At 36.4% G+C, this 27927-nt stretch overlaps 1 protein-coding gene across 1 annotated transcript in view; it reads right to left on the minus strand.

The window, feature by feature from the left end:
* LOC136027153 (laminin subunit gamma-1-like) overlaps positions 1 to 24770 on the minus strand; it is a 119919-nt gene extending 95149 nt beyond the window's left edge. The window contains exons 1-3 of the mRNA XM_065704135.1: positions 24578 to 24770; positions 4953 to 5229; positions 2404 to 2521 (exon numbers count right to left, since the gene is read on the minus strand). Of these exons, the coding sequence (XP_065560207.1) occupies positions 2404 to 2521; positions 4953 to 5229; positions 24578 to 24751 (569 nt within the window). The 5' untranslated portion in view covers positions 24752 to 24770. The remainder of the gene's footprint in view (positions 1 to 2403; positions 2522 to 4952; positions 5230 to 24577) is intronic.
* Positions 24771 to 27927: the final 3157 nt, after the last annotated feature.

A 27927-nucleotide genomic window follows, 5' to 3' on the forward strand; every position in this document is an offset into this window, starting at 1 on the left:
AATGAAATCATCCTTGAAGAAATAGAAAATTAATAAAAGTTCGATTATGATTTTAACCGTCAACTCGTTTCACTCATTCATTCAATTCCACTATAGTACTAAAAATCCTGAAAAATAATAAAATGTATTAATAGATAAGGATTAAATAAATGATTGTTTAAGGAATAAAAAATTTATGGAAGTTCAAACATGATATATTATCTTCCTTTCATCATCAAATATTTAAAATAATGAGGGGGGACAAAAAATGGGAGGGATATGGGGCCTCTTCCCCTCCAGTGAACTGGACTTGTATGCACCTAAGACATCTAGTATACATGCCTAATATACATATCTGATACTATAGATACAATTTTTATTAGATTAACGTCCTTACTGATAATCTAAATGGCTGATATGGACCTTATTACCAGGATACCAAGTTTCGCAAGATGGAAATAAAGACAGCTGTTTAATATCGTTCGCAAAACAATAACTTAGCTTTTATTTGATTTGCAAAATCAAATAAAAAGTAAAGTAAAACAAAATCAAATCAAAAAAAAGTAAACAAAATCAAATTAAAATCAAATAAATGGAAAGTAAAACCATTAGGGCACTGGACATCTGGGTATTTGTGACGTCATTCATACGAAACAGAATTTACAAAATGAGATTTAAAACAAATTTTTCCAAAATTATGACCTATCTACATCGATTTTTATGTCAGAAAGGTCATTGTCCCGTTTTCGAGGAAAATTTCAGGGATAAATAAAAAATTATGCATGTACACGTTTGTTTAATTGCTTAAATTCAGACCTGATAAAAAAGAATTTGGCTTCTTGGAGTTTCCACTGCTTCCGCTGGAGTTCAACTGTATGTACTGCCTTCATACATACGTGTTATTTTAAATAAGATAACGTGAAAATAGGACATATTAATTTAAGAAAAGACCATATCATAGACAATAATGGTTTACAATTCCTTATAAATTCTTTTTCGAGCTCGAGAAAATAGTATTCTGATCCTCCTTCCTTTAAATTTTTTTCTAAGTTATTTCTTTTTTTCTTAATGGTTTTTTCTATGCTATTTTTTTCTAAATTATTTCTAAGCAAATAAACTACTTTCACGCCATGACCATGCCTACACTACAAAAACACGAAAATTCTGGACGGTAGAGCCAAATAGATGAAGTAAACAGTTCTATCATCTTGTCCAATTTATCTACTGATTTTATAGTCTTTAATTTGAACATCAATAGTAGTAGTACTTTCCATTTACTAAATTCATAAATGTGAATTTCAACGTTTCCTGGAAATTTTCTATTTCCACGTCGCTTTTATAGAAAACAACTTATAGCAGGCTATATTTTAGAGTTTTCTTACAAAAAAAAAAAATTAAACAAGGTAATTTCAAAACTAAATTTCAGTGAAAATCAGGTACTTCGAATAGGATACCATGATGTTAGAATTTAAATAGACAAGAAACCATTGTTTCCATCGGTAAAAAGTCTGAGTACCCCTGTAAAATCTTACTGCTAGTTTGAAATATTTACGATAATCCTATGCTAAGTGTTAAGATATAAGTGATAAGTTTGGCAAGATATAACGCTCGGCAACAAAATTCAGTGTGTCTATCTGCTGTTTCCCCATAGTAGCATCCATATATAAATTTATGTTTATTTGTTTCTTTTTTTAATCATTCATTTTATCGATTTTTAGAATGTCATTTTTTTTCTTCTAGGTGCAACTTCTTTTCAGTTTTTGATCATTTCTAATCAGCACCGAGCTATTCTACTGACCCTAGGCGAGGTCAGCACCTCTTGCAGATTAACTTTGATTATTCAATATTCAATCAATTTCTTCACTATCATCAGTAATTACAAAATTCTCTGAATTCCTGAAGCAATTAATGACTTAACCCGTAAAATTTGGCTTTGGTCACATGAATTGACAACCAACATTATTTAACCACTGATGATTGCAATTGAAAGAGAGACCAATGGTATTAATCCACCCAGCAGGGTGGAATAGGAATATGTTTAATTAAGGAATAATGTAGACAGAGCCCTCAAGATTATTTACGTTGAAAAATATGAAATAAGATTCAGCTAAGTTAATGCACCGTCCACTGGCGCGTAAATACATGTTTTTCACTTTAAATAAATAAATTATGACTTGCAGTCTCCAAAATTTTAGGAAGTATATACAATCGTAAAGTGCAAACCCACATAGCATTTGAGCAAGATAAACTAGGTTCACCCAAAATTTCGACTGATTTTCTGTTCTTTAGTAACAAAGGAACACTATCTATATTGTTTGTTTCTTCTTTTTAATATTTTGAAACATATACTGCAGCGAGAAATATACAATTTACATCAACAGGATCAGCTATCTAAATTTAAACAAAAAAAACGAGAAAACTCACGAATAATATTGATATGGAATCAGCTGTCCATCTTCAGAACTTCTTTTAAAGATCGCAAAACTTTCAGGTCTTGGACTTTGAAACTTCAGTCGTACATATGTAATATCAAAAGATTTTTCTGAAAAGAAATAAAACAGTTTTGAGAAAGTCTTGAAAAGCAATACTGTTGGGACTTTTTTCTGTTGTTCCAAGTCGCGATACCCTTGCTCCAAAAAGCCTCTTAGCCAACTGAGTTGGCTTGACCTTTTTTTTTTCCAACCTAGAACGATAACCGAGTTTACATGAGAAACGAGTAAAACGATACAATTTTTCTTGAGGGGCAAATATTACAGACACCTCTTTTTTTTGCCAAGTTTCAAAGAATCGTTCCTCCATTTTTTTTAAACTTGAGAACTTTGGGGATGAACACTAAGTTCAAACCTTCCTCTTGGATACATTCAAACCAAAAACAGACTTCTTGAAACCTCTTAGGGGAAAGCCAGGTATACCGGAAAGGAAATTCCATGATATCATGAAATCAAATCTGGAAACATCTGGAGACATTGTTTTCCAAAATTTGAACACAATACAATGACCCATATTCATAAATTGATATGTGTAATAGATTCTATGTTATAAACGAATAAAGAATGGGAAAATTGCATGAACATTATACATTTAGCCTAGAAAGAATCACTTGCGATAAATCCCTGCTGGCAGAGAAACAATAAGGAATGTCCGATACGAAACAGCCTATAATGCACTAACATCAGAAAAAGGACATAGGTTGGATTTTTTTTCAAGTTTGTAACCTCCTTTCTAAGAAAAAAAAAAATATATCTCTTCTTCCTCTCAGGTACGACCTCATGTGTACCTGCTACGCATAAAGAATAATTTAATATAGTTTACAAAACCGTTTTGGATGGGGTTTATTAACTAACTTTAAAATTAATCAGTATATTAGAATATCCTAAAATACTCGGGAGAAATTTCGGGACAAAAAAAACACTACATTTTTAACCTCTTCCTGAAGGGAAAAGCTTTTAATATCCCTCGGCATCCCCCTTCCATATTCAAACCTGCTCACATCTACTGAGTATGAAAAATAACTAATAATGTGTACCGGTCACAATCTATCGTTTAAGACCTTGATTAATTTTGCAACATCGACCTCATACTATCTTTCAAGCCTGTTATATTAATTTCTTTAATTTTTTTTTAGTTGATACAATTTTCTACTAGCTATGAGGCCCTAAGGATAAAATGTTGCAAATTCTGAGTTTGTATTAGCTAGAAATGCTTCAAAGATTTCATTAGGAATTTCCCAGTTGCTGTTTCCGCGTACGAGCAAATCGACCTAGTTAGGCCACTTAAAAATACTTCCTTCATGCTGTATATAGGGGCTTCCAGGATTATCTGTTGAGAAACAGAAAAAACCTCTTTTTTGTCAGAGCATTTTGCGAACAAAAAAAATTGCAAGGGGTCAGTTGGGGCCAAGATTTCGAAAAATAAGTGACAAAAGTTGTTTATTTTTCCAAGTTTGCAAAATTCGGTCCTTTTTGTTTATTTTTTGGTGTTCTAAGACTGGGGTCGACCCCACCCTCCCCCGATCTTCTGCCTGGGCAAAATTTCTTACATACCCGTGCAATATTAAGAAGAAAAAAAAATAACAAATCCAGTCATTGAGAAGAGAAACCAAGGACAGGCCAGGTCATAATCACCATTCACCAAGAGTGATTCCGTACCCTTCTACATAAGTGTTAAGCCCGCTTTTTAAGGATGATTAGTTAAAAAATAGGATACATTCCTCTATTGGGTCTCTATTCAATGGTTGCAATTTTTGAGGTGTTAACTTGATAAATGTTAGAGAAGATCAGCCAAGATTGAGAGGTCCCTCTCTCTCTCTCTCTGAAATCATGTGCACCAGGTGGCACGTTCAAAGTCGGGCTAAATTGTGCCAACAGTTTTGGGGAGTGTGCCAAGTGTGATGTAATTTTGGCATCCGTAGTACTTTGAGATGTACATCAGGTGGCGGGAGGTCAGCACCCCTTAGGCGAAGATTGAGGAAATGGCTTCAGCGTGGCTAGCTTCAAGACTACTGTACATAATTTTTTGCGCAAAGACGGAGGTCGTACATGAAACTGTACGTTTTACGAATGCAACTATCGTTCGAGCTTGAAAAACATGTTCACGCTAAAAACTTAAATACACTAACTTTGTCACTTATAAAATTTGAAAAAAATGGACCAGACATCTTAATCCACAGCGATATGGATACACAGAAGACAATAAAACTTTAAATTCAAATGCAACAGTACGTTCAACAGACAAAATTAATTAATAAATTAAATAATTAATGAAATTAGTAAAAAAAAAATAAAGAAGAGAAAAAATATTAGCGAATGACGGGATGTTGTCAAAATTGGCTTAAAATTACATATATGTTGGACAAATTATTTTCCTTATGGAATCCAAAATATTATTCAACCTCACATTTGATTCAATAACACAACAGTGTCAGAAAAAAAAAAAAAGGGAAATAAATTAGACACAAATCAAAAGATACATACTCAGTCTTAAAGTTAAATTGACCTGATTCGGGTATTGTATCCCTTCAAACATAGTTTCAGATTGCCAGTAAGTCAGGTTATCATTGTTATTAAAATCTGTTAGGTATTTGGGAGGATGAGCCAGTTCAGGGATACGAGAGTCACAAATTTCACATGTTTTCCATGGACCTCGAACACCAGTTTGTGAACAATATTCGGTCGGACCATATTCACCACAGGTATTGGTCACTTCGACGAGCAAATCAAAAGCTGCATTCACGAATTCGGGTATACATCTCTGGAAAAGAAATAAATTGTACAAAATGTGTTTTCCCTCTCTGTTACATATCTAAAAATCTTTTAAATCGGCATATTTTTACATTGAGAATAATACCTAATAATAATGATTGTAAGAAAGGACATATCCAGGATTGTGTTCAGAGGGGAGTATTTTTTTAGGGCTTTTTACAAAAGGAAACTTTAAAAAGCGCATCAACAATTTGTTTTTATGCATTTTGTTACGTTTTTACAAGTCGGAAGAAAATTACGGGTTGGAGGTCAAACTTTTAACATCCCCCTCCTTTCCACTGGATACGGCCTTGATAGTAAAAGAAAACAGTATTTGGTAAGTATTGAAAGTTTAAGACCTACACTCAGATACCGGGTAAGTTTCCAAAATTAAATCTGGCTTCTAAAATTATGCCCGAAGAATTAAAATTGTATTTGGACTGAAACCCGTAGATTCCAAATTAATTTCGCGCAAGCGCTAAGTCAATTCAGCTATAGCAGATAATACAGGAGATTTTTATTTCGTCTATTCTTCATAAAAAGGATCAATAATTTAACACTTGCTTTCAAATTAAATTGAAAAAAAATTAAGTGGATGGCCTATTTTTATCTTTTAATCTTATATTTCATGAAAATTGGCTTCTTCTCTACAAAAAAAGGAGATCCCCTTAGAAATATAGGGGGATCTAAATAAGGTCTCTCTTAAGAAATATAGAAAATATTGTTTTCTCAAGCACGTAAGCAAGACTTTGTTCTAAAAACCCAAAATTCTAGAGAATTTGTCAAAAGAGGCAAATTGCACGGAAATTATGCCAGATTGAGGAAAGAACTGACGAAATAATAATATTTATAGGTTTGCACGTCCGAAGGTTCTTCTGTGTAGACATACATAGGCATTCTAGTACGTTTTACAATGATAAAATGACAAAAGAATGCGTCGGAGTTTTTTTTCATGAGCACCATTTATTTTGTACTCCTTCGTTTCTACAAACAAAATTAGTTTATGTCAGGATATTAAGTAGCTTTCACATTGTATGCATACTTTTCTATGATAAGTGGTTAAGTTAAAATACTAAAACCTTACACAGTTACACTAGTTCTTTCATACTAGAGTAACGAAAAAACCCATAAAACCATTATATCACCATCTAAAATTATCACTTTTTTCATAAGCCAACTATACAAAAATGAAAAATGTAGAGGTTCAAGCCCTGATGGAGCCTGAAGGCTTTTTAGGAAAAAACTAATGATTTGTTCATCTAACCTAGTTATTGTTCATCATGAAATTCCATTCTATTGTTACTATTTCGACTTTTCCATAACGTAAATTAAACTTGCGTAACGTAGAATTCTATGCAGAGCTTAAATCTACTTGGTATTGCTCACGTTATAAACAAGATCTGCTCCAAAAGGTTACATAACTTAACGTAAAATTCTGTGAAGACCTAAGTCTACTTGGCATTGCTCACGTTACGAACAAGATCTGCTACAAAAGGTTCCAAAACCTAACGTAAAATTTTATACAGAGCTTAGGTCTACTTGGCAACGCTCACTTTACGGACAAGATCTGCTATAAAAGGTTACATAACCTAACGTAAAATTATGTCCAGACCTTCAATCTACTTGGCACTGCTCACGTTACGGACAAGATCTGCTCCAAAAGGTTACATAACGTAAAGTAAAATTATGTGCAGACCTTCCGTCTACTTGGCACTGCTCACGTTACGGACAAGGTCTGCAACAAAAGGTTACATAACATAACGTGAAATTCTACGCAGAGCTTAAGTCTGCTTGGCACTGCTCACGTTACGGACAAGATCTGCTCCAAAAGGTTACATAAAGTAACGTAAAATTCTGTGCAGAGCTTAAGTCTACTTGGCACTGCTCACGTTACGGACAAGATCTGCCACAAAAGGTTACATAACGTAACGTAAAATTCTACGCAGACCTTAAGTCTACTTGGCACTGCTCACGTTACGGACAAGATCTGCTCCAAAAGGTTACATAACGTAACGTAAAATTATGCGCAGACCTTCAGTCTACTTGGCACTGCTCACGTTACGGACAAGATCTGCTACAAAAGGTTACATAACGTAAAGTAAAATAATGTGTAGACCTTAAGTCTACTTGTCACTGTTCACGTTACGGACAAGATCTGCTCCAAAAGGTTACATAACGTAACGTAAAATTATATGCAGACCTTCAGTCTACTTGGCACTGCTCACGTTACGGACAAGATCTGCTACAAAAGGTTACATAACATAACGTACAATTCTACGTAGAGCTTAAGTCTGCTTGGCAATGCTCACGTTACGGACAAGATCTGCTCCAAAAGGTTACATAACATAACGTAAAATTCTGTGCAGAGCTTAAGTCTACTTGGCACTGCTCACGTTACGGACAAGTTCTGCCACAAAAGGTTACATAACGTGACGTAAAATCCCGTACAGACCTTAAGTCTACTTGGTACCGCTCACGTTACGGACAAGATCTGCTCCAAAAGGTTACATAACATAACGTAAAATTGTGCGCAGACTTCAGTCTACTTGGCACTGATCGAGTTACGGAAAAGATCTGCTACAAAAGGTTGCATAACGTAACGTAAAATTCTACGCAGAGCTTAAGTCTACTTGGCACTGTTCACGTCACGGACAAGATCTGCTACCAAAACGTTACATAACGTAACGTAAAATTATGTGCAGAGCTTAAGTCTACTTGACACTGCTCACAGTATTGTCAAGATCTGCTACATAAGGTTACATAACGTAAAGTAAAATTCTGTGCAGAGCTTAAGTCTACTTGGCACTGCTCACGTTACAGACAAGATCTGCTACAAAACGTTACATAACGTAACGTAAAATTATGTGCAGACCTTAAGTCTACTTGGTACTGCTCACGTTACGGACAAGATCTGCTACAAAAGTTACATAACGTAACGTAAAATTCTGTGCAGACCTAAGTCTACTTGGCACTGCTCACGTTACGGACAAGATTTGCTCCAAAAAGTTACATAACGTAACATAAAATTATGCGCAGACCTTCAGTCTACTTGGCACTGCTCACGTTACGGACAAGATCTGCTACAAAAGGTTACATAACGTAACGTAAAATTCTACACAGAGCTTAAGTCTACTTGGCACTGTTCACGTCACGGACAAGATCTGCTACAAAAGGTTACATAACGTAACGTAAAATTCTGTGTAGAGCTTAAGTCTACTTGTCACTCACTGTTCACGTTACGGACAAGATCTGCTCCAAAAGGTTACATAACGTAACGTAAAATTATATGCAGACCTTCAGTCTACTTGGCACTGCTCACGTTACGGACAAGATCTGCCACAAAAGGTTACATAACATAATGTAAAATTCTACGTAGAGCTTAAGTCTGCTTGGCAATGCTCACGTTACGGACAAGATCTGCTCCAAAAGGTTACATAACATAACGTAAAATTCTGTGCAGAGCTTAAGTCTACTTGGCACTGCTCACGTTACGGACAAGATCTGCCACAAAAGGTTACATAATGTAACGTAAAATCCTGTGCAGACCTTAAGTCTACTTGGTGCCGCTCACGTTACGGACAAGATCTGCTCCAAAAGGTTACATAGCATAACGTAAAATTCTGCGCAGACTTCAGTCTACTTGGCACTGTTCACGTCACGGACAAGATCTGCTACCAAAAGGTTACATAACGTAACGTAAAATTCTGTGCAGAGCTTAAGTCTACTTGACACTGCTCACAGTATTGTCAAGATCTGCTACAAAGGGTTACATAACGTAACGTAAAATTCTGTGCAGAGCTTAAGTCTACTTGGCACTGCTCACGTTACAGACAAGATCTGCTACAAAACGTTACATAACGTAACGTAAAATTATGTGCAGACCTTAAGTCTACTTGGTACTGCTCAAGTTACGGACAAGATCTGCTACAAAAGGTTACATAACGTAACGGAAAATTCTGTGCAGACCTAAGTCTACTTGGCACTGCTCACGTTACGGACAAGATTTGCTCCAAAAAGATAAATAACCTAGCGTAAAATCTTAAGTTAGATTTGTCTGAAAGGTTCTACGGCGTTTCTTTTTCCGCATTATTAAATAGTACTGCCAAACTGTTTCTTAGAATTTGACTTACAGAAGGGGCCAGGAGCAGTACAGTGAGGTATTTCAAGACTGGAACTGTAGTACTATTTGATTACAAAATCAAATCCCTTCAGAATTACTAAGGTAAAACTTTTATGAAGATTATTGGGTATTTGAATCTCCCCAGTACCAACAAATTTTCCAAAAAATAAAGTGGCGGAAGGAAATTTTTTCACTAACTTTATCTTTATTTAGAAGGATCCTGTTTTAATCGTGAATAGAGTCTCAATCGTGTGAAATTCTTCCGGAAGATGTCTTGTTTTAGTGGGTAGGTCACCGAAATATTTAGATAACGCAACATCTCCAAGACATTGCTAAAGTACTCTTAATCGTAAAACATCGATAGCCCAAATGGTAATTGTATAAATGTATTTGTTTTTTTATCAGAGTTTCAAATTATTGTTTAACCTTCTTGAACAAGCACAAAACTATTCTCGGGATATAATTAAGTTAGATAACAATTCAAGGAAAGTTTTTAATTTTAATTTCTTTACTTCGTACTTATATTCATTATTTTTATTTGTTTTAAATTATTTTCCTCATCGATTTTGTGTTTTTATTATATTGACGATTACACCCTGAAATGAGCGCAGATATTTCTATCTTATTAAGATTTTTCTATCTTATTCAATCTTATTAAGACTGTTATAATTTTATTCAAGTTTTATATACGTTACATTCTATTTATCTTATTTATAGTTCGTTTTATTTATATTATCTTTTGTTAATTTGTTTATCGTATTCATTGCCTTTATTTACAGCCATTTGTTGAAAAGATCAGCGGTGCTGAATCACATCGGCACCGAAAATGAAAAAAAAATCCTACCAAAAACCTAAACAGTTTTTTTTTTCTTCTTCTGGGCCAATGTGGCAACTCTGAACTGTTTTTAACTACGTTCGTCTAGGCTTTCACTGTCAAATGGTATATCATGCCCCCCTCCCCCCGAGAAATTCACACCTCTCCTAAAAAAACACAGATTTGACCAATAACCATTCGAGTTAGAAGAAATAATTCCAAAAACTACTTCAATCAAACAATTCGTGGTAACGAACTGTAGTAAGGAGATACCCGGCTCAATAGTAACCAAAACTTTAAAAAACGAAATTTTATGCCAATAGTTACATCAAAAGAATCGCATTTTAATGCTGATTTAAAATATATAAGTTTCATTAAGTTTAGTCCTACCCATCGAAATTTACGAGCCTGAGAAAATTTGCTATATTTTACAAAATAGGGGGAAACGCCCCTTAAAAGTGATAGAATTTTAACGAAAATCACACCTTCAGATTCGGCGTATCAGAGAACCATACAGTAGAAGTTTCAAGCTCCTATCTACAAAAATGTGGAATTTTGTATTTTTTGCCAAAAGACAGATCACGGATACGTGTTTATTTGTTTTTTTCGTTTATTTTCTGTTTTTTTTCCATGGCTGATCGTATCGACCCAGTGGTCCTAGAATGTCACAAGAGGGCTCACTGTGACTGAAATTAAAAGTTCTGGTGCCCTTTTTAAGTGACCAAAAAATTGGAGGGCACCTAGGCCCCCTCCTGCGCTCCTTTTTTCCTAAAAGTCATCGGATCAAAATTCTGAGAGAGCCATTTTATTCAGCATAGTCGAAAAACCTAATAAATACGTCTTTGGGGACGACTTACTCCCCCACAGTCCCTGTGGGAGGGGCTGCAAGTTACAAACCTTGACCAGTGTTTACATATAGTAATGGTTATTGGGAAGTGAACAGACGTTTTCAGGTTTTTTTGTTGGAAGGGGGAGGGGGTGAGGGAAGGAGGTTATGTGGAGGAACTTTCCATGGAGGAATTTATCATGGGGGAAGAGAATTTCCATGAAGGAAGCACAGGATTTTCTAGCATCTTTAAAAAAATAAATATGAAAAGGTTTTTTTAACTGAAATTAAGGAGCAGCATTAAAACTTAAAACGAACAGAAATTATTACGCATGTGAGGGGTTCAACTCCTCCTAATACCTAACTCTTTACGCTAAAGTATTTTTAGTAATTTCAACTATTTATTCTACGGTCTTTTTGATTCAGGGGTCATTCTTAAGGAATTGGGACAACATTTAAGCTTTAGTGTAAAGAGCGATGTATCGAAGAGGGGTGAACCCCCTCATATACGTAGTAAAAAACACACGAATATAAAAGTTCGGACTTGGTGATTCAGGGTTCATTCTTATGGAATTGGGACAAAATTCAAGCTTTAGTGTAAAGAGCTGGGATTGACGAGGGGGCGAACCCCGTCATATACGTAGTAAAAAACACACGAATATAAAAGTTCGTTACGTAAGTTAATTCGTAAGTTATATATATTTTTACTAATAAAAACGTTCGCAAAAAATTTAAAGCTCTAGTTGCCTTTTTACGAAAGCAAAAACTGGAGGGTAACTAGGCCTCCTCCCCCTCAAACTAGGCTCTTTTTTTCTCAAAACTGAACGATCAAAACTATGAGAAAGCCATTTAGCCACAAAAATAAATGCAAATTTCCAAATATGCAATAGCAAAAATCAAAACAAGCATTAATTCAAAAACGTTCAGAAATCGAATAAAAAAACAAGTTTTATAACTTAAAGTAAGGAGCGACATTAAAACTTAAACGAACAGAAATTACTCCGTATATGAAAGGGGCTGTTCCCTCCTAAACATCCCGCTCTTTACGCTAAAGTTTTTTACTGTTTCAAAAAGTAGAGCTGAGAGAAAGAGTCAAACTTTAGCGTAAAGAGCGGGGTGTTGGGGAGGTAACAGCCCTCGACACCCAAATTCAGCTTTCAGCACCCGAATCTCCCCCTTCCAAAGAGTTCAGATTGGTTTTGGACTAAATGTAAAAACTAAGACATTAGCTGGTACCTCTCATTAAGTTTAGTTGAGATTGAACAGCCTATTCAAGAAGATAGCCGGATGAAAAAGTTTAACAGACTCCTTCCCGCTAGAGAAATTTGATCATGTTTGGATCCTGAGAAGAGGCTGTTTTTCGATGGATCCAACGTATCGATCTAACGATCTAAAGTATTTTAACGTTGATATTCTGTCTGATATATCAATATCAAATGTCACCCAGTTTTTGTTACACATTACGAATAAATAATCTCTTTAAGCATACTGGTATCAGATTAGACTAGACATGACGAGGTAACACCATTTCGAAAAAAAAAATGAATATTTAGCATTCTTCTTCTTGGTTCTAAATCTTGGACACTATTAACACCCTCTGGCCCTAAAGTGGGAAATTGTATTGCTGATAAGATTATTACAAGCATGATCTCTTGAAATGTGCATTGGATGGCTGTCTTCATTAACAAGAGCTAAGAGCTCATATGGCACTTGTGACGAGGCAAGAAGAGCTAAGAGACAAGAGCTCATATGGTATGAGCTCTAACAAAATTCTAAGAATCAATAGATTGATTTAAAAGGAAAATCAGAGGCTTAATGCCGGTCAGGATTTAAAATAAGCGCTCTGAGTCACGATGTCCTTCTAAATATCAAAATTCATTAAGATCCGATCACCCACTCGTAAGTTATAAATACCTCATTTTTCTAATTTTTCCTCTCCCTTTAGCCCCCCAGATGGTCGAATCTGGGAAAACAACTTTATCAAGTCAATTTGTGCAGGTCTCCTGACACGTCCTAAAACGTCCAGAAGCACCAAACTCGCCAAATCACTGAACGCTTACACAAAACAAAGCATGCGAAATTCACCCAGAAAAAACTTAACCAAGCAAAACTGAATTTACACAACATTAAAGACATACATAATTCAACCCGGTAAAGCTCAATCCAAGCGAAACTCCATTCACCCCAAATTCAACTCGGCAAGACTCCAACCCAGCAACTCAATCAAGCAAATTGCTTGATTCATTAAGAAACTGCCAATGTGAAACTCAGGGACACAAACATTTTGTCCTGCGAAGTATATTTTATGCTTTTTATATTTTAAACATTTTATGAAGTATATTGGTGTAAATTTTTCATCACACTAAAAGAATTGTTTTTCCACTCTCATGTAAAAATTCTAGCCACATACCGCTTTTTAATTGGGATTAAATAAAATAAAAAAGTTTTTTTTAAATGAAAGTAAGGAGTGACATTAAAACTTAAAACGAACAGAAATTACTCCATATATGAAAGGGGCTTTTCCTCCTCAACGCCCTGCTCTTTAGGCTAAAGTTTGATTCTTTCTCTTAACTCTACTTTTTAAAACAGTAAAAACTTTAGCGTAAAGAGCGGGGCGTTGAGGAGGAAAAGCTCCTTTCATATATGGATTAATTTCTGTTCGTTTAAGTGTTAATGTCGCTCCTTACTTTCATTTAAAACAACTTGTTTTTTTTAATTTCTGGACGTTTTTGAATTAATGCATGTTTTAATCTTGGTTCTCCGCACATAAATAATTCAAATAAAATTTATATATTTATTTTTTTTTTTGCTAAATGAATTTCTCATAGTTTTAATCGGAAGATTTTGGGAAAAAAGGAGCGAGGGAGGGGGCCTAGTTGCCCTCCAATTTTTTGATTACTTAACTAGAACTTTTAATTTTTTACTAACGTTTTCATTAGTAAAAAATATACGTAACTTACGAATTAACTTACGTAAAGAACTTCTATATTCGTATGTTTTTATTGCGTATATGAGGGGGTTCACCCCTCTTCGATACATCGCTCTTTACACTAAAGCTTAAATGTTGTCCCAATTCCTTAAGAATGACCCCTGAATCAAAAAGACCGTAGAATAAATAGTTGAAATTACTAAAAATACTTTAGCGTAAAGAGCGAGGAATTACGAGGAGGTAAACCCCTCATATGCATAATAATTTCTATTCGTTTTGAGTTTTAATGGTGCTCCTGACTTTCAGTAGAAAAACTCAGTAGTCAGTAGTAAAGAGCGGGGCGTTGAGGAGGAAAAGCCCCTTTCATATACGGAGTAATTTCTGTTATTTTTAAGTTTTAATGTTGCTCCTTACTTTCATTTAAAAAAAAACTTGTTTTTTAATTTAATTTCTGGACGTTTTTGAATTAATGCATGTTTTGATCTTGGCTCTCCACACATAAATAATTAAAACGAAATTTGCATATTAATTAATTGCAATTAATCGGAAGATTTTGAGAAAAAAGGAGCGAGGGAAGAGGCCTAGTTACCCTCCAAGTCTTTGATTACTTAAAAAAGCAACAAGAACTTTTAATTTTTTACAAACGTTTTCATTTGTAAAAAATATACGCAACTCACGAATTAACTTACGTAACGAGCATCTATTTTCGCATGTTTTTATTGCGTATATGAGGGGGTTCAACCCTCGTCGATACCTCGCTCTTTACACTAAAGCTTAGATTTTGTCCCAATTCCTTCAGTATGACCTCTGAATCACAAAGGCCGTAGAATAAATAGTTGAAATTACTAAAAATACTTTAGCGTAAAGAGTGAGGTATAACAAGGAGGTAAACCCCTCATATGCCTAATAATTTTTGTTCGTTATAAGTTTTAATGCTGCTCCTTACTTTCAGTAGAAAAAACTTTTCATATTTATTTTTTCGTTGTTTTTTTAAATAATGCTAGAAAATCCTGTGCCCCCTTCATTGAAAGTCTCTTTCCCCATGAGAAGTTCCTCCATGGAAAGATACTCCCACTTATCACCCCCCCCCCTCAACTCTCCCCCTAAACCAAAACAAAACCCTGAAAACGTCTATACACTTCCCAGTAACCATTACTATATGTAAACACGTGTCAAAGTTTGTAACCTGCAGCCCATCCCACTGGGACTGCGGGGGAGTAAGTCGTCCCCAAAGACATACTTATTAGGTTTTTCGACTATGGTGAATAAAATGGCTATCTCAGAATTTTGATCCAGTGACTTTGGGGGAAAAATGAGTGTGGGAGGGGGCCTAGGTGCCCTCTAATTTTTTGGTCACTTAAAAAGGGCACTAGAACTTTTAATTTCCTTTAGATTGGCCCCTCTTTCGACATTCTAGGACCACTGAGTCGATAAGATCCCCCCTGAAAAAAAACAAGCATCCGTGATTTGTCTTCTGGCAAAAAAAGCGAAATTCCACATTTTTGTAGATAGGAGCCGATCTTCTCAAGGTCCATCTTCTGAAAAATTAGTAATGTTGAGCATTTTAGACCGAGGGAAGGGTATCTCCCCTCTCTCATTTTGTTAAGATGATCATCAGTTTTTGTTTTGTTCTTTTTTGTGTTTTGCTTTCTTTTTTGTAGTTTATTCATCTTATTAATTAATTTTTTGATGATAACTGAAATATTTTAAAGAAATGGATCGTATTTGATTACAGCCCATTGTGGCCTATTTTCTTCAGTTGATGAATGAAAGTTTATAGTATTGTTTTTGAATAAAATTACCTACCTACCTACCTACCTATGTCATAAATAGACACGCACGCAGGAGAGGGGCTTAGGGCCCAAATACCTCGAAATCTGATGTTCTTCAGAATAATCCCATAGTTTCCTAAATTTTCAAAGGCATGTACTTTACCAGTTACCACTTGTTTTTCTCAAATTTGGCTCTTCTTCAAAATAACTGCTACATACAAGTCGAGCTAAAAACTTCTTTTCTAAGTTACAATTTAAAGTTGTGCAAATCTCGGCTATTTCAAGTAAACGCTATTTCACAAGCCCAATCTATTGCTCTCACGCCCATGTTCTTCATACACAAATAAAACGCGCCTTTCAAGCTTTTTTCTTTGAAATGGAGTTTTTATATTATATTATTCAACGAGAGAACAATGCCGATGAACAGAATTGTATATCATTATCTCTCTGACATTTGGACATGGGCGTTAAGAAATTGAACTTCCTCCCAGCCTGGTAGAAAGCCTGGCATTAATCAAAGAAATTATGGAAGTTTTGGATGACGCCCAATGTTTATATAGGGAACGCCATATGAATAATTGGAGCAGATTCGCGAAAAATATTTGAAACTAAATGAGAATCAAACAGTTCGTGGTAACGAACTGTAGTAAGGAGCGACCCGGCTCAATAGTAACCAAAACCCTAAAAAATTGAATTTTGATACCAATAGCTACATCAAAAGAATCGCATTTTAATGCTGATTTTAAATATATAAGTTCATCAAGTTTAGTCTTACCCATCAAAAGTTACGAGTCTGAGAAAATTTGCGTTTTTTAGAAAATAGGGGGAAACACCCCCTAAAAGTCATAGAATCACACCATCAGATTCAGCGTATCAGAGAACCCTACTGTAGAAGTTTCAAGCTCCTATCTACAAAAATGTGGAATTTTGTATTTTTTGCCAGAAGGCAGACCACGGATGCGTATTTATTTGTTTTTTGTTGTTTTTTTCCCAGGGCTGATCGTATCGACCCAGTTGTCCTAGAATGTTGCGAGAGGGCTCATTCTAACGGAACTGAAAAGTTTTAGTGCCCTTTTTAAGTGACCAAAAAAAAATTGGAGGGCACCTAGGCCCCCTCCCACGCCAATTATTTTCTCGAAGTCAACGCATCAAAATTCTGATATAGCCATTTTATTCAGCGTAGTCGAAACACCTTATAACTACGTCTTTGGGGACGACTTACTCCCCACAGTCCCCATGGGAGGGGCAACAACTTACAAACTTTGACCAGTGCTTACATATAGTAATGGTTATTGGGAAGTGTACAGGCGTTTTCATGAGGATTTTTTTTGGTTGGGGGAGGGGTTGAGAAGAGGGGGATATGCTGAAGAAACTTTCCATCGAGAATTTGTCAGGGGAGAAGAAAATTTCCATGAAGGGACTGCAGGATTTACTAGCATTATTTAAAAAAAAAATGAAAAAATAAATATGAAAATGTTTTTTCAGCTCGAAGTAAGGAGCAGCCTTAAAACTTAAAACAAACAGAAATTACTAATAAAAAGATTCGTAAAAAATTAATTCGTAAACTCTTTTACTAATAAAAAGATTAGTAAAAAATTAAAAGTTCTAGTTGCCTTTTTAATTAACCAAAAAATCGGAGGGCAACTAGGCTTCCTCCCTCGCTATTTTTTTCTCAAAATCATTCGATCAAAATTATGAGAAAGCCATTTAGCCAAAAAAAAAATAAAAAATATGCAAATTTCGTTTTAATTATTCCTCTGCGGAGACCCAAAATCAAAACATACATTTATTCAAAAACGTACAGGAATGAAATAAAAAAACTAGTTTTTTTAACTGAAAGTAAGGAGCGACATTAAAACTTAAAACGAACAGAAATTACTTCGTATATGAAAGGGGCTGCTTCCTCATCAACACCCCGCTCTTTACGCTAAAGTTTTTTACTGTTTTAAAAAGAAGAATTGAGAGAAAGAGTCAAACTCTTTCTCAATGTAAATATAACACATTATTTATTTGAATTGCCTTAAATTCGAAGGCTTTAAATAAAAAAAAAGGTTTCTTTAAAGGAAAAAATCTAGGATCTTCGTAGAATACACCTTTTATATGCTATTTTGACGAGCATAAACCCCAAATCCCTCCAAATGCCATTGCTCCGTCCTCAAAGGTACAGAAAATAACTTAATTCAAATCGCGTATGTTTGCTTTTTTCAAAATTCTTATTCTTTAATTTGGGTACTGTTCATTAAAACCAAACGCTTTCTACAAAAACCTTACAGAACATAAATTACAGCCATTGCCCTGAGGGCTATAAGAGGGGAGTGTCATGCTCAAAGACATAATTTCCAGACCTTTCAAATACATTGAACAAAATGGCTATATCGAAATTTTGATCGGAAGTGTTTGGGCAAATGATGCCCGTTTGGGGGGGGCATTTGCCCTCCGATCGCTTTCGACTATTAAAAAGGGCAATTGTCCTCTCAATTTCCAATCGAGTGAGTCCTTTTCAAAGTTTCTACGACAACCTCTTCGATACGAAGTGCCCCAGTCTAAGACAAACCAGAAAAAAAAATACATGGTGCCAACATCATTCTTTACACAGGCAGCGCTGTTGCGCTGCCTATGGTTTTGACGAGCATAAACCCTATTTCCCTCAAAATGCCAGCACTCCTGCCTGAAAGGTACAGAATATAATTTAAAGCCGAATCGGATATGTTTGTTTTTTCAAAATTCGTTATTTTTTAATCTGGGTACTTTGTGGTAGACTCTTGTAATGTAAAGGAAAAAACATTGAAAAAAAACTGTTGAAACGGTTATCTTTGGCTATCAAACAGTTCGTGGTAACGAACTGTAGTAAGGAGCGACCCGGCTCAATAGTAACCAAAACTCTAGAAAATGAGATTTCAATACCAATAGATACATCAAAAGAATTGCATTTTAATGCTGATTTTAAATATATAAATTTCGTTAAGTTTAGCCTTACCCATCTACAAAAATGTGGAATTTTGTATTTTTTTGCCAGAAGGCAGACCACGGATGCGTGTTTATTTGTTTTTTTGCTTTTGTGGCACTTGGTATTAAGCAAGTGACATATAGCGATCGAAAGTTCTGTCGGTCTGTGTGTCTTTCGGTCTTTCTGTCCCGGTTTTGCTACTTTAGGCACTTCCAGGTAAGCTAGGACGATGAAATTTGGCAGGCGCATCAGGGACCGGACCAGATTAAATTAGAAATAGTCGTTTTCGCGATTTGACCATCTAGGGGGGGGGGAGGAGTGGGGGTCGGTTAACTCGGAAAAAATAGAAAAAACGAAGTATTTTTAACTTACGAACGGGAGATGGGATTTTAATGAAATTTGATGTTTGGAAGGATATCATGTCTCAAAGCTCTTATTTTAAATCCCGACCAGATCCGGTTAACATTGGGGAGAGTTGGGGGGTACCTAAAATCTTGGAAAATGCTAAGAATAGAGTGATCGGGATGAAACTTGGTGGGAAAAATAGGCAGAAGTCCTAGATACGAGATAGACATAACGGATCTGCTCTGTTTGGGGGAGTTGGGGGGGGGGGGGGTAATTATGAAAATTAGAAAAAAATGAGGTATTTTTAACTTACGAAGGAGCGATAGGGTCTTAATGAAATTTGATTTTTGGAAGGATATCGTGTCTCAGAGCTCTTATTTTAAATCCCGACCGGATCCGGTGACTTTGGGGGAGTTGGAGGGGGTGGAACCTAAAATCTTGGAAAACGCTTAGAGTGGAGGGATCGGGATGAAATTTGGTGGGAAAAATAAGCAGAAGTCCTAGATAAGGGATTGACATTACCGGAACGGACCTGCTCTCTTTTGGGAAGTTGGGGGAAGGGTTAATTCTAAAAAATTAAAAAAAAAATAGGTATTTTTTACTTACGAAAGAGTGATCATATCTTAATGAAATTTCAAATTTAGAAGGATCTCGAAACTCAGATCTCTTATTTTAAATCCCGACCGTATCCAGCATAATTAAGGGGGGGGGGACCGGAAATATTGGAAAACGCTCAAAGCGGAGAGATCAGGATGAAACTTGGTGGAAAGAATAAGCAAAAGTCCAAGATAGGTGACTGACATAACCGGACCGGATCCACTCTCTTTGGTGGAGTTGGAGGAGGGGAGTAATTTGGAAAAATTAGAAAAAATGAGGTATTTGTAACTTACGAACGGGTGATCAGATCTTAATGAAATTTGATATTTAGAAGGATCTCGTACTCAGACCTCTTATTTTAAATCCCGACCAGATCCGGTGACATTGGGAGGAGTTTGAGGGGGAAACATGAAATCTTGGAAAACGTTTTGAACGTAGAGATCGGGACGAAACTTGGTGGGAAGAATAAGCACATGTACTAGATATGTTTTTGACATAACCGGACCGGATCCTCTCTCTTTTGGGGGAGTTGGGGAGATTTGCTAGTGTAGGCACTTCCATATAAGCCGGATGAGCTAGGACGATGAAAGTTGGCAGGCGTATCAGGGACCAGAGTAGATTAAATTAGATCTTGTGTTTTAGAACTCTCATTTTAAATCTCGACCAGTTCCGATGACATTGAAGGGAGTTGGAGGGGGAAGCCGGAATTCTTGGAAAACGTGAAAATCGAGGTATCTTACGAATAGGTGATCGGATCTTAATGAAAGTTGATATATAGGAGAATCTTATGTCTCAGATGCTCCATTTTCAATTCGAATCGGATCCGGTGACATATAGGGTTGGAGGGGGAAACAGAAATCTTGGAAACCGGAAATCTTGGAAAACCCTTAGAGTGGAGAGATCGAGATGAAATTTGATGGGAAGAATAAGCACAAGCATAGATACGAGATTGACATAATTGGTAAGGATCTGTTCTCTTTGAGGGAGCTAGGGGTTGTTAATTTGGAACAATCAGAGAAATTGAGGCATTTTAATTTTAAGAATCACTTTTTAATAAGTGACCGGATCTTAATGAAACTTGATATTTAGAAGGAACTCATGTCTCAGAGCTCTTATTTCAAATCCCGACCAGATCTTTTGACATTGGGTGGAGGTGGAGGGGGAAACCGGAAATCTCGGAAAACGCTTATAAATGTCGTAGATACGTGATTGACGTAACCGAACTGGATCCGCTCTCTTTGGTGAGGTTAGGTGGTGGGATTCAGTGCTTTAGCGAGTTTGGTGCTTCTGGACGTACTAGGACGATCAAAATTCGTAGGCGTGTCAGGGAGCTGCACAAATGGACTTGATAAATTGGAAAAATTGAGGTATTTTTAACTTACGAGTGGGTGATCGGATCTTAATGAATTTTGAAATTTAGAAGGACCTCGTGACTCAGAGCTCTTACTTTAAATCCCGACCGGCACTAACCCTGAGACTTTCTTTTTAAAGCAATCTATTGCAACTTAGAATTTTGCTAGAGCTCATACCATAAGAGCTCTTGGCTCTTGGCTCTTCCGACCTCGTCACAAGTGCCAAATGAGCTCTTAGCTCTTGTTTTGTTTGTTTGTTTGTTTGTTTTCCCAGGGGTGATCGTATCGACCCAGTGGTCCTAGAATCTTGCGAGAGGGCTCATTCCAACGGAAATAAAAAGCTCTAGTGCCCTCTTTTAGTGACCGAAAAATTTGGAGGGAACCTAGGCCCCCTCCCACGCTAATTATTTTCCCAACGTCCAAAATTCTGGACCGGATCAAAATTCTGGACCGGATCAAAATTCTATGATAGTCATTTTATTCAGCGTAGTTGAAAAACATTATAACTATGTCTTTGGGGACGACTTACTCCCCCACAGTCCCAGTGGGAGGGGCTACAAGTTGCAAACTTTTACCAGAGCTTACATCTAGTAATTGTGATTGGGAAGTGTACAGACGTTTTCAGGGGGATTTTGTGGTTGGGGGAGGGGTGGAGAAGAGGGGGGTATGTTGGGGGAACTTTCCATGGAGGAATTTGTCATCGGGGAAGAAAATTTCCATGAAGGGACCGCAGGAATTTCTTGCATTATTAAAAAAAAAACAATGAAAAAATAAATATGAAAAAGTTTTTTCAACTGAAAGTAAGGAGCAGCATTAAAACAAAACGAAAAAATTATTACGCTTATGAGGGGCTCACCTCCTCCTAATACCTTGCTCTTTACGCTAAAGTATTTTTAGTAATTTCAACTATTTATTCTACGGCTTTTGTGATTCAGGGGTCATTCTTAAGAAATTGGGACAACATTTAAGCTTTAATGTAAAGAGCGAGGTACTAATGAGGGGGTGACCCCCCCTCCCATATACGTAATAAAAAATGAGAATACATAACTTTGTTACGTAAGCTAATTTGTAAGTTACGTATATCTTTTACTAATAAAAACATTCGTAAAAAAATAAAAGTTCTACTTGCCTTTTTAAGTAACCAAAAAATCAGAAAGCAACTAGGCCTCCCCCGCTCCTTTTTTTCTCAAAATCGTTCGATATAAACTATGAGAAAGCCATTTAGCCAAAAAAATAAATATGCAAATTTCGTTTTAATTATTCATTTGCGGAGAGCCAAAATCAAAACGTGCATTAATTCAAAAACGGTCAGAAATTAAACAGAAAAACAAGTTTTTTAACTGAAAGTAAGGAGCGACATCAAAACTTCAAACGAACAGAAATTGCTTCGTATATGAAAGAGGCTGCCTCCTCATCAACGCCCCGCTCTTTACGCTAAAGATTTTTACTGTTTTAAAAAGATGAGTTAAGAGAAAGAGTCAAACTTTAGCGTAAAGAGCGGGGCGTTAATGAGGAGGCAGCCCCTTTCATATACGAAATAATTTCTGTTCATTTGAAGTTTTAATGTCGCTCCTTACTTTCAGTTAAAAACAAACTTGTTTTTTTTATTTAATCGAAAATTAAATCGTAACGGTTATCAGCTAACGCAATTAAATGCACGCTTGAATTTCCCACAAATTTTTCGCATTAACAAATTATGATGCTCCCCGCCACCGAACTCAACGTAACCGTTTGCGCTTTTGAGCGAAAAAAAATCCCTGACACGGGCATACACTGAAAATGATAGCAGTCAAAAGAAATTAAATGTTAAGCACGCGACAGGAGTTGACATGGCTTAAGATAGATATACGAAAAATAGAAACATATCGCACAAGTTTTTTTTTTTTTTTTTATTGAGACAATTTTTTTTCGGGAGAGTGATTTTGTAGATTAATATACAAATTGGTACTTGTCTGCTATACCGATTACACTCAAGAAGTTAAGTTTGGTTAATCATAATGAAACATACGAAAATATGATGAAAACATAATACTTTAGTACCAAAGCCATAGAAACTACAACAGAGAATTATGGAAGGCAGGCCGCCCAGAACGCGTTATATTAAACACCTAAAATAATTATATCAGATATTTAATTAAAATATATCTGCATAGTCGTTTGTCTCACTGAGACTAAGCTAATTATCTCCGAATGCAGACAGTGAAACCGGTTTTACTTAGATTAAGCACTTGAGTGTGGTCGGTGTAATAGACAAGAAACTACAAGTTTTTAGTCATTAGCATGAAAAAAAATGCAAGTCAGAACCAAATGCGGCAGTACCCAGTACGGGGTATTAATGCTGGAATGCCTTATTTTTTGTTCCTCCCTGTCACAAATATAGAAGTACAAATTAAAATGCGCAGTGAAAGGCAGGGGACAGATGTCCCTTCCCTTCGATCGCAAAATCTTCAAAACCTATAAAGCTGTATCATAGTAAGAAAAATTCTATACTCTTCCGACAAAAACAAGTTCTCCAAAGGTGAGAAAGGAAAAAAACAACTCTTCCAAAATAGTTCAGGATGTAAAAAGACATTCAGATAATGATTAGACCATGCTAAATACGAATACAAAACAATAATCTGTACTTTGCATTTCTAAATACAAAAACAGCGATGACAAACTTATTGTGTAGTGTACACCCGACGCATAATAGAGGGACAGTCCCTCTGCAAAACCAAATGATTTTGATTTTTTCCTGATAAAATTCTGGATAAGAGGCTTTTCGCTTCCTCGGAAAGTTGTCGAGCTAAATGAATAAAACTTTCAGGAATTGATCAGCAGCCTAGGCAAGGGCCGTTAAAAGATACTTTCAAGTTCCGTCTCCACATGTAAGCAGTGGCGTCCATTCAAGAAATTAGGGGGTGGGGCTAAACGTATTTTCATGATCCAAGGGCATATGCCCTCCAATTAACGCCATTACATGTAAGGCTTTAAAAGTTCAGGGAAGATAGGAAGCCTATATCATATGCCTGTGTTAAGTTATAATTTTTTTTTTTTTTTTTTTTTTAGGTCGGCTTCTAAGCCAAATTAGATTTTTTTTTCGAAGTTAGGACCAATCCCAATTTCAAAGGATCTTATTTAAGTTACCTAGCAAAAAAATTCCAAGTTGTCAGAAGTTCAGTCTCATGAAGGCCTTGAAGGGGTGGAGGTAAATACTTTAAGATGACTTCCTCTGCCCTTCTTCGCCAATGTATCCGTTCCTGAAAATTTCATTAGCCTAGCTCAAAAACTTTCCAAAATAAAACGAACCCGATGATCTACCATATTTCCCACCCAATTTGCTTTGTTTTCTTTTTGTTTTTGGTGTTTTGACTAGCTTGCCCTCGCTAATTATACTAGCTTTGACTAGCTAATTATAGGCTAGGCTAAAAAACGAAGAAATTGAAAAACCGAAGGGACTTATTTTCCACAAGAGAGCGGAGGCCATTAATGCCGAAATTCCCAATGTGCTTTATTTGATACCAATATGGGTCTACTTCTCCTGTCAATTTACAGATTCCATACACTGAATCGCTTTTTTTGCCGTGACTAAGCTTAGTAAAAATACATATAGCTCAAAAATCTGGCAAGTTTCCTATTTTTGTAAAGCAAGCATATAAACCGATTTAATTAATCACCTGGGGGTTTCCGATCTCGTCATAGCATCTTCCTCCTTTCAGAGTTGAATCTGTATATTCCACATCGTTAAAACTAAGTTGTGCATTAGCAACACCTATAAACAAAATAAATATAATCCTTGTTTGTAAACTCATCATTCCCTTCCAAGCATTTGTGTTCAACTGGTGTTTCATTAACACGAAGAAGAGTCAACTGAAAACGGGTTTCTTGTTGGATCAAAGATGAGAAACTTAGCAAACTCGATGCTGTGATATAACGAAATTCAAATCGCCATCTAACGTTAGAAGTCAACAGCCATACATCAGCGTTAGCCTAGTTGGTGTTCTAGTTGGGGATGGGCCAAGCCCAAGTTAATTGTTAGGGTTTGTGTGTCTAGTATCGGCTATTAGGAAGGAGTCTCGCAAGGAGCTTGCGAGACTATGTGCTCGCAAGCTTAAGAGTTTCATATTTCGGGATTTATCCTGTATCATGATGAGTGAGTCGTAAAAATGATTTGACAATCACTTTTGCCATCAGCCGTGATGATTCAGATGCTAGTGCCCACTGTCTATTATTGGTTAGCATTATATACTCGAGGAAAAGACAAATCGTCTCCATCTCTGTCACGTACTAAACAAGAAGAAACAAGTTTCTAAAATGAAGGTAAAAGCCGACATTAGAACTTAAAGCGAAGAGAAATTATTCTGTATGTCGGCGGGCTGCCCCTCCTCTGCTCCCTACTCTTTACCCTAAAGCTTATAGAGCTTTAAAATAATTCTAACTCTAATTCAATGGTCCTTGTGTTTGAGCAGTTCGTTCTTAAATATTTGGGGCAAAAAGTTAAAATTCAGCATAAGAAGAAAGGGGGTTGAAAAGGGGGCAGCCTTTATGATTTAGGAATAATTCCTATTCGTTTTAGTATCGCTATTTAGTATCGCTCTTTATTTTCATTTGAGAATTTTTTTTTCGTTCGTATTCAATACCATACTCGGTTTACCCAAAATTTGAAGAGGTCTATTGCCCCGCAAAGCCGACTTTTTAAATCAAGTTATAACTTTCCCGCATTAATTCTTCGATAAAATATCTCATTCAATGTATTTTCTTTTTGGAATAAAATATGATTAACCAAATCAAAATATCTTGTCCTCAATATGAGGGGAGCTTTCATCCCCTCAAGCAGCAAAATACATATGTATTCATTCATCATATTAAACATTTCGTGGTAACAAACTGTAGTAAGGAGCGATCCGGATCAATAGTAAACGAAACTCTAAACAAGAGTAAGAGCTCATATGGCACTTGTGACGAGGCAAGAAGAGCTAAGAGCCAAGAGCTCATATGGTATGAGCTCTAACAAAATTCTAAGAATCAATAGATTGATTTAAAAGGAAAATCAGAGGCTTAATGCCGGTCGGGATTTAAAATAAGAGCTCTGAGTCACGATGTCCTTCTAAATATAAAAATTCATTAAGATCCGATCACCCACTCGTAAGTTATAAATACCTAATTTTTCCAATTTTTTCCTCTCCCTTTAGCCCCCCAGATGGTCGAATCTGGGGAAACGACTTTATAAAGTCAATTTGTGCAGCTCCCCGACACACCTACAAATTTTCATCGTCCTAGCACGTCCAGAAGCACCAAACTCGCCAAATCACTGAACCCCTCCCCGCAAATCCCCCAAGAGAGCGAATCCAGTACTGTTACGTCAATCACGTATCAAAGACATTTGCTTATTCTATCCACCAAGCTTCATCCCGATTCCTCCACTGCAAGTGTTTTCCAAGATTTCACCCTCCAACTCCCCCCAATGTCAAAAGATTTGGTCGGGATTTGAAATAAGAGCTCTGAGACATGATTTTCTTCTAAATATCAAATTTCATTAAGATCCGATCACCTATTCGTAAGATAAAAATACCCCAATTTCACGTTTTCCAAGAATTCCGGTTTTCCCCTCCAACTCCCCCCAATGTCACAGGATCTGGTCGGAATTTAAAAAAAATAAATAAATTAGAGCTTTAAAGCACAAGATCCTTCTAAATATCAAATTTCATTAAGATCTGGTCACCCTTTTGTTAGTTACAAATACCTCAGTTTTCAAAATTACCCCCCCCCCCCTGAACTCCATTAAAGAGAGCAGATCCGGTCCGGTTATGTCAGTCACGTATCTTAGACAGGTTTTTATTCTTACCATCCAGTTTCATCCTGATCTCTCCGCTTTAAGTATTTTCCAAGATTTCTGGTCCCCCCAACTGCCCCCCCCCCCAATGACGCTGGATCCGGTTGATATTTAAAATAAGAGATCTGAGTTACGAGGTCCTTCTAAATATGAAGTTTCATGAAGATCAGATCACTCCTTCGTAAATTAAAAATACGTCATTTTTTTCTAATTTTTCAGAATTACCCCCCCCCCCCCCAATAGAGCGGATCCGTTCCAATTATGTAAATCATGCATCTAAGACCTATGCTTATTTTTCAGCAAGTTTCATCTCGATCCCTCCAATCTAAGCGTTTTCCGTGATTTTAGGTTCCCCCACCCCAAACTCCCCCAATGTCACCAGATCCCGTCGGGATTTAAAATAAGAGCTCTGAGACACGATATCCTTCTAAATATCAAATTTCATTGAGATCCGATCACCGTTTCGTAAGTTAAAAAATACCTCATTTTTTCTATTTTTTAGAATTAACCCCCCCAACTACCCCAAAGAGAGAGGATCCGTTCCAGTTATGTCAATCATGTATCTAGGACTTGAGCTTATTTTTCCCACCAAGTTTCATCCCGATCCCTCCCCTCTAAGTGTTTTCCGAGATTTTAGGTTTCCCCCTCCCAAACCCCCCCTAGTGTCACCAGATCCGTTTGGGATTTAAAATAAGAGTTCTGAGACACGATATCCGTCTAAATATCAAATTTCATTGAGATCCGATCAATTGTTCGTAAGTTAAAAATACTTCAATTTTTCTATTTTTTCCGCATTAACGGGCCCCCCACTACCCCCCAGATGGTCAAATGGGAAAAAAGACTATTTCTAATTTAATCTGGTCCGGTCCCTGATACGCCTGCCAAATTTCATCGTCCTAGCTTACCTTGAAGTGCCTAAAGCAGCAAAACCGGGACCGACAGACCGGCAGAATTTGCGATTGCTATATGTGCCATAAAAACGGAATCTTGATACTAAGAGATATGTCAAAAGAGTCGGATTCTTATGCTGATTAAATACAAAAAAACAAGTTTTTTCAACTGAAAGTAAGGAGTGACATCAAAACTTAAAACGCACAGAAATTACTTCGTATATGAAAGAGGCTGCTTCCTCATCAACGCCCCGCTCTTTACGCTAAAGTTTTTTACTGTTTTAGAAAGAAGAATTGAGAGAAA

Source organism: Artemia franciscana, chromosome 5 (genome assembly GCF_032884065.1).
Source record: "Artemia franciscana chromosome 5, ASM3288406v1, whole genome shotgun sequence".
NCBI classification, from domain to species: Eukaryota; Metazoa; Arthropoda; class Branchiopoda; order Anostraca; family Artemiidae; genus Artemia; species Artemia franciscana.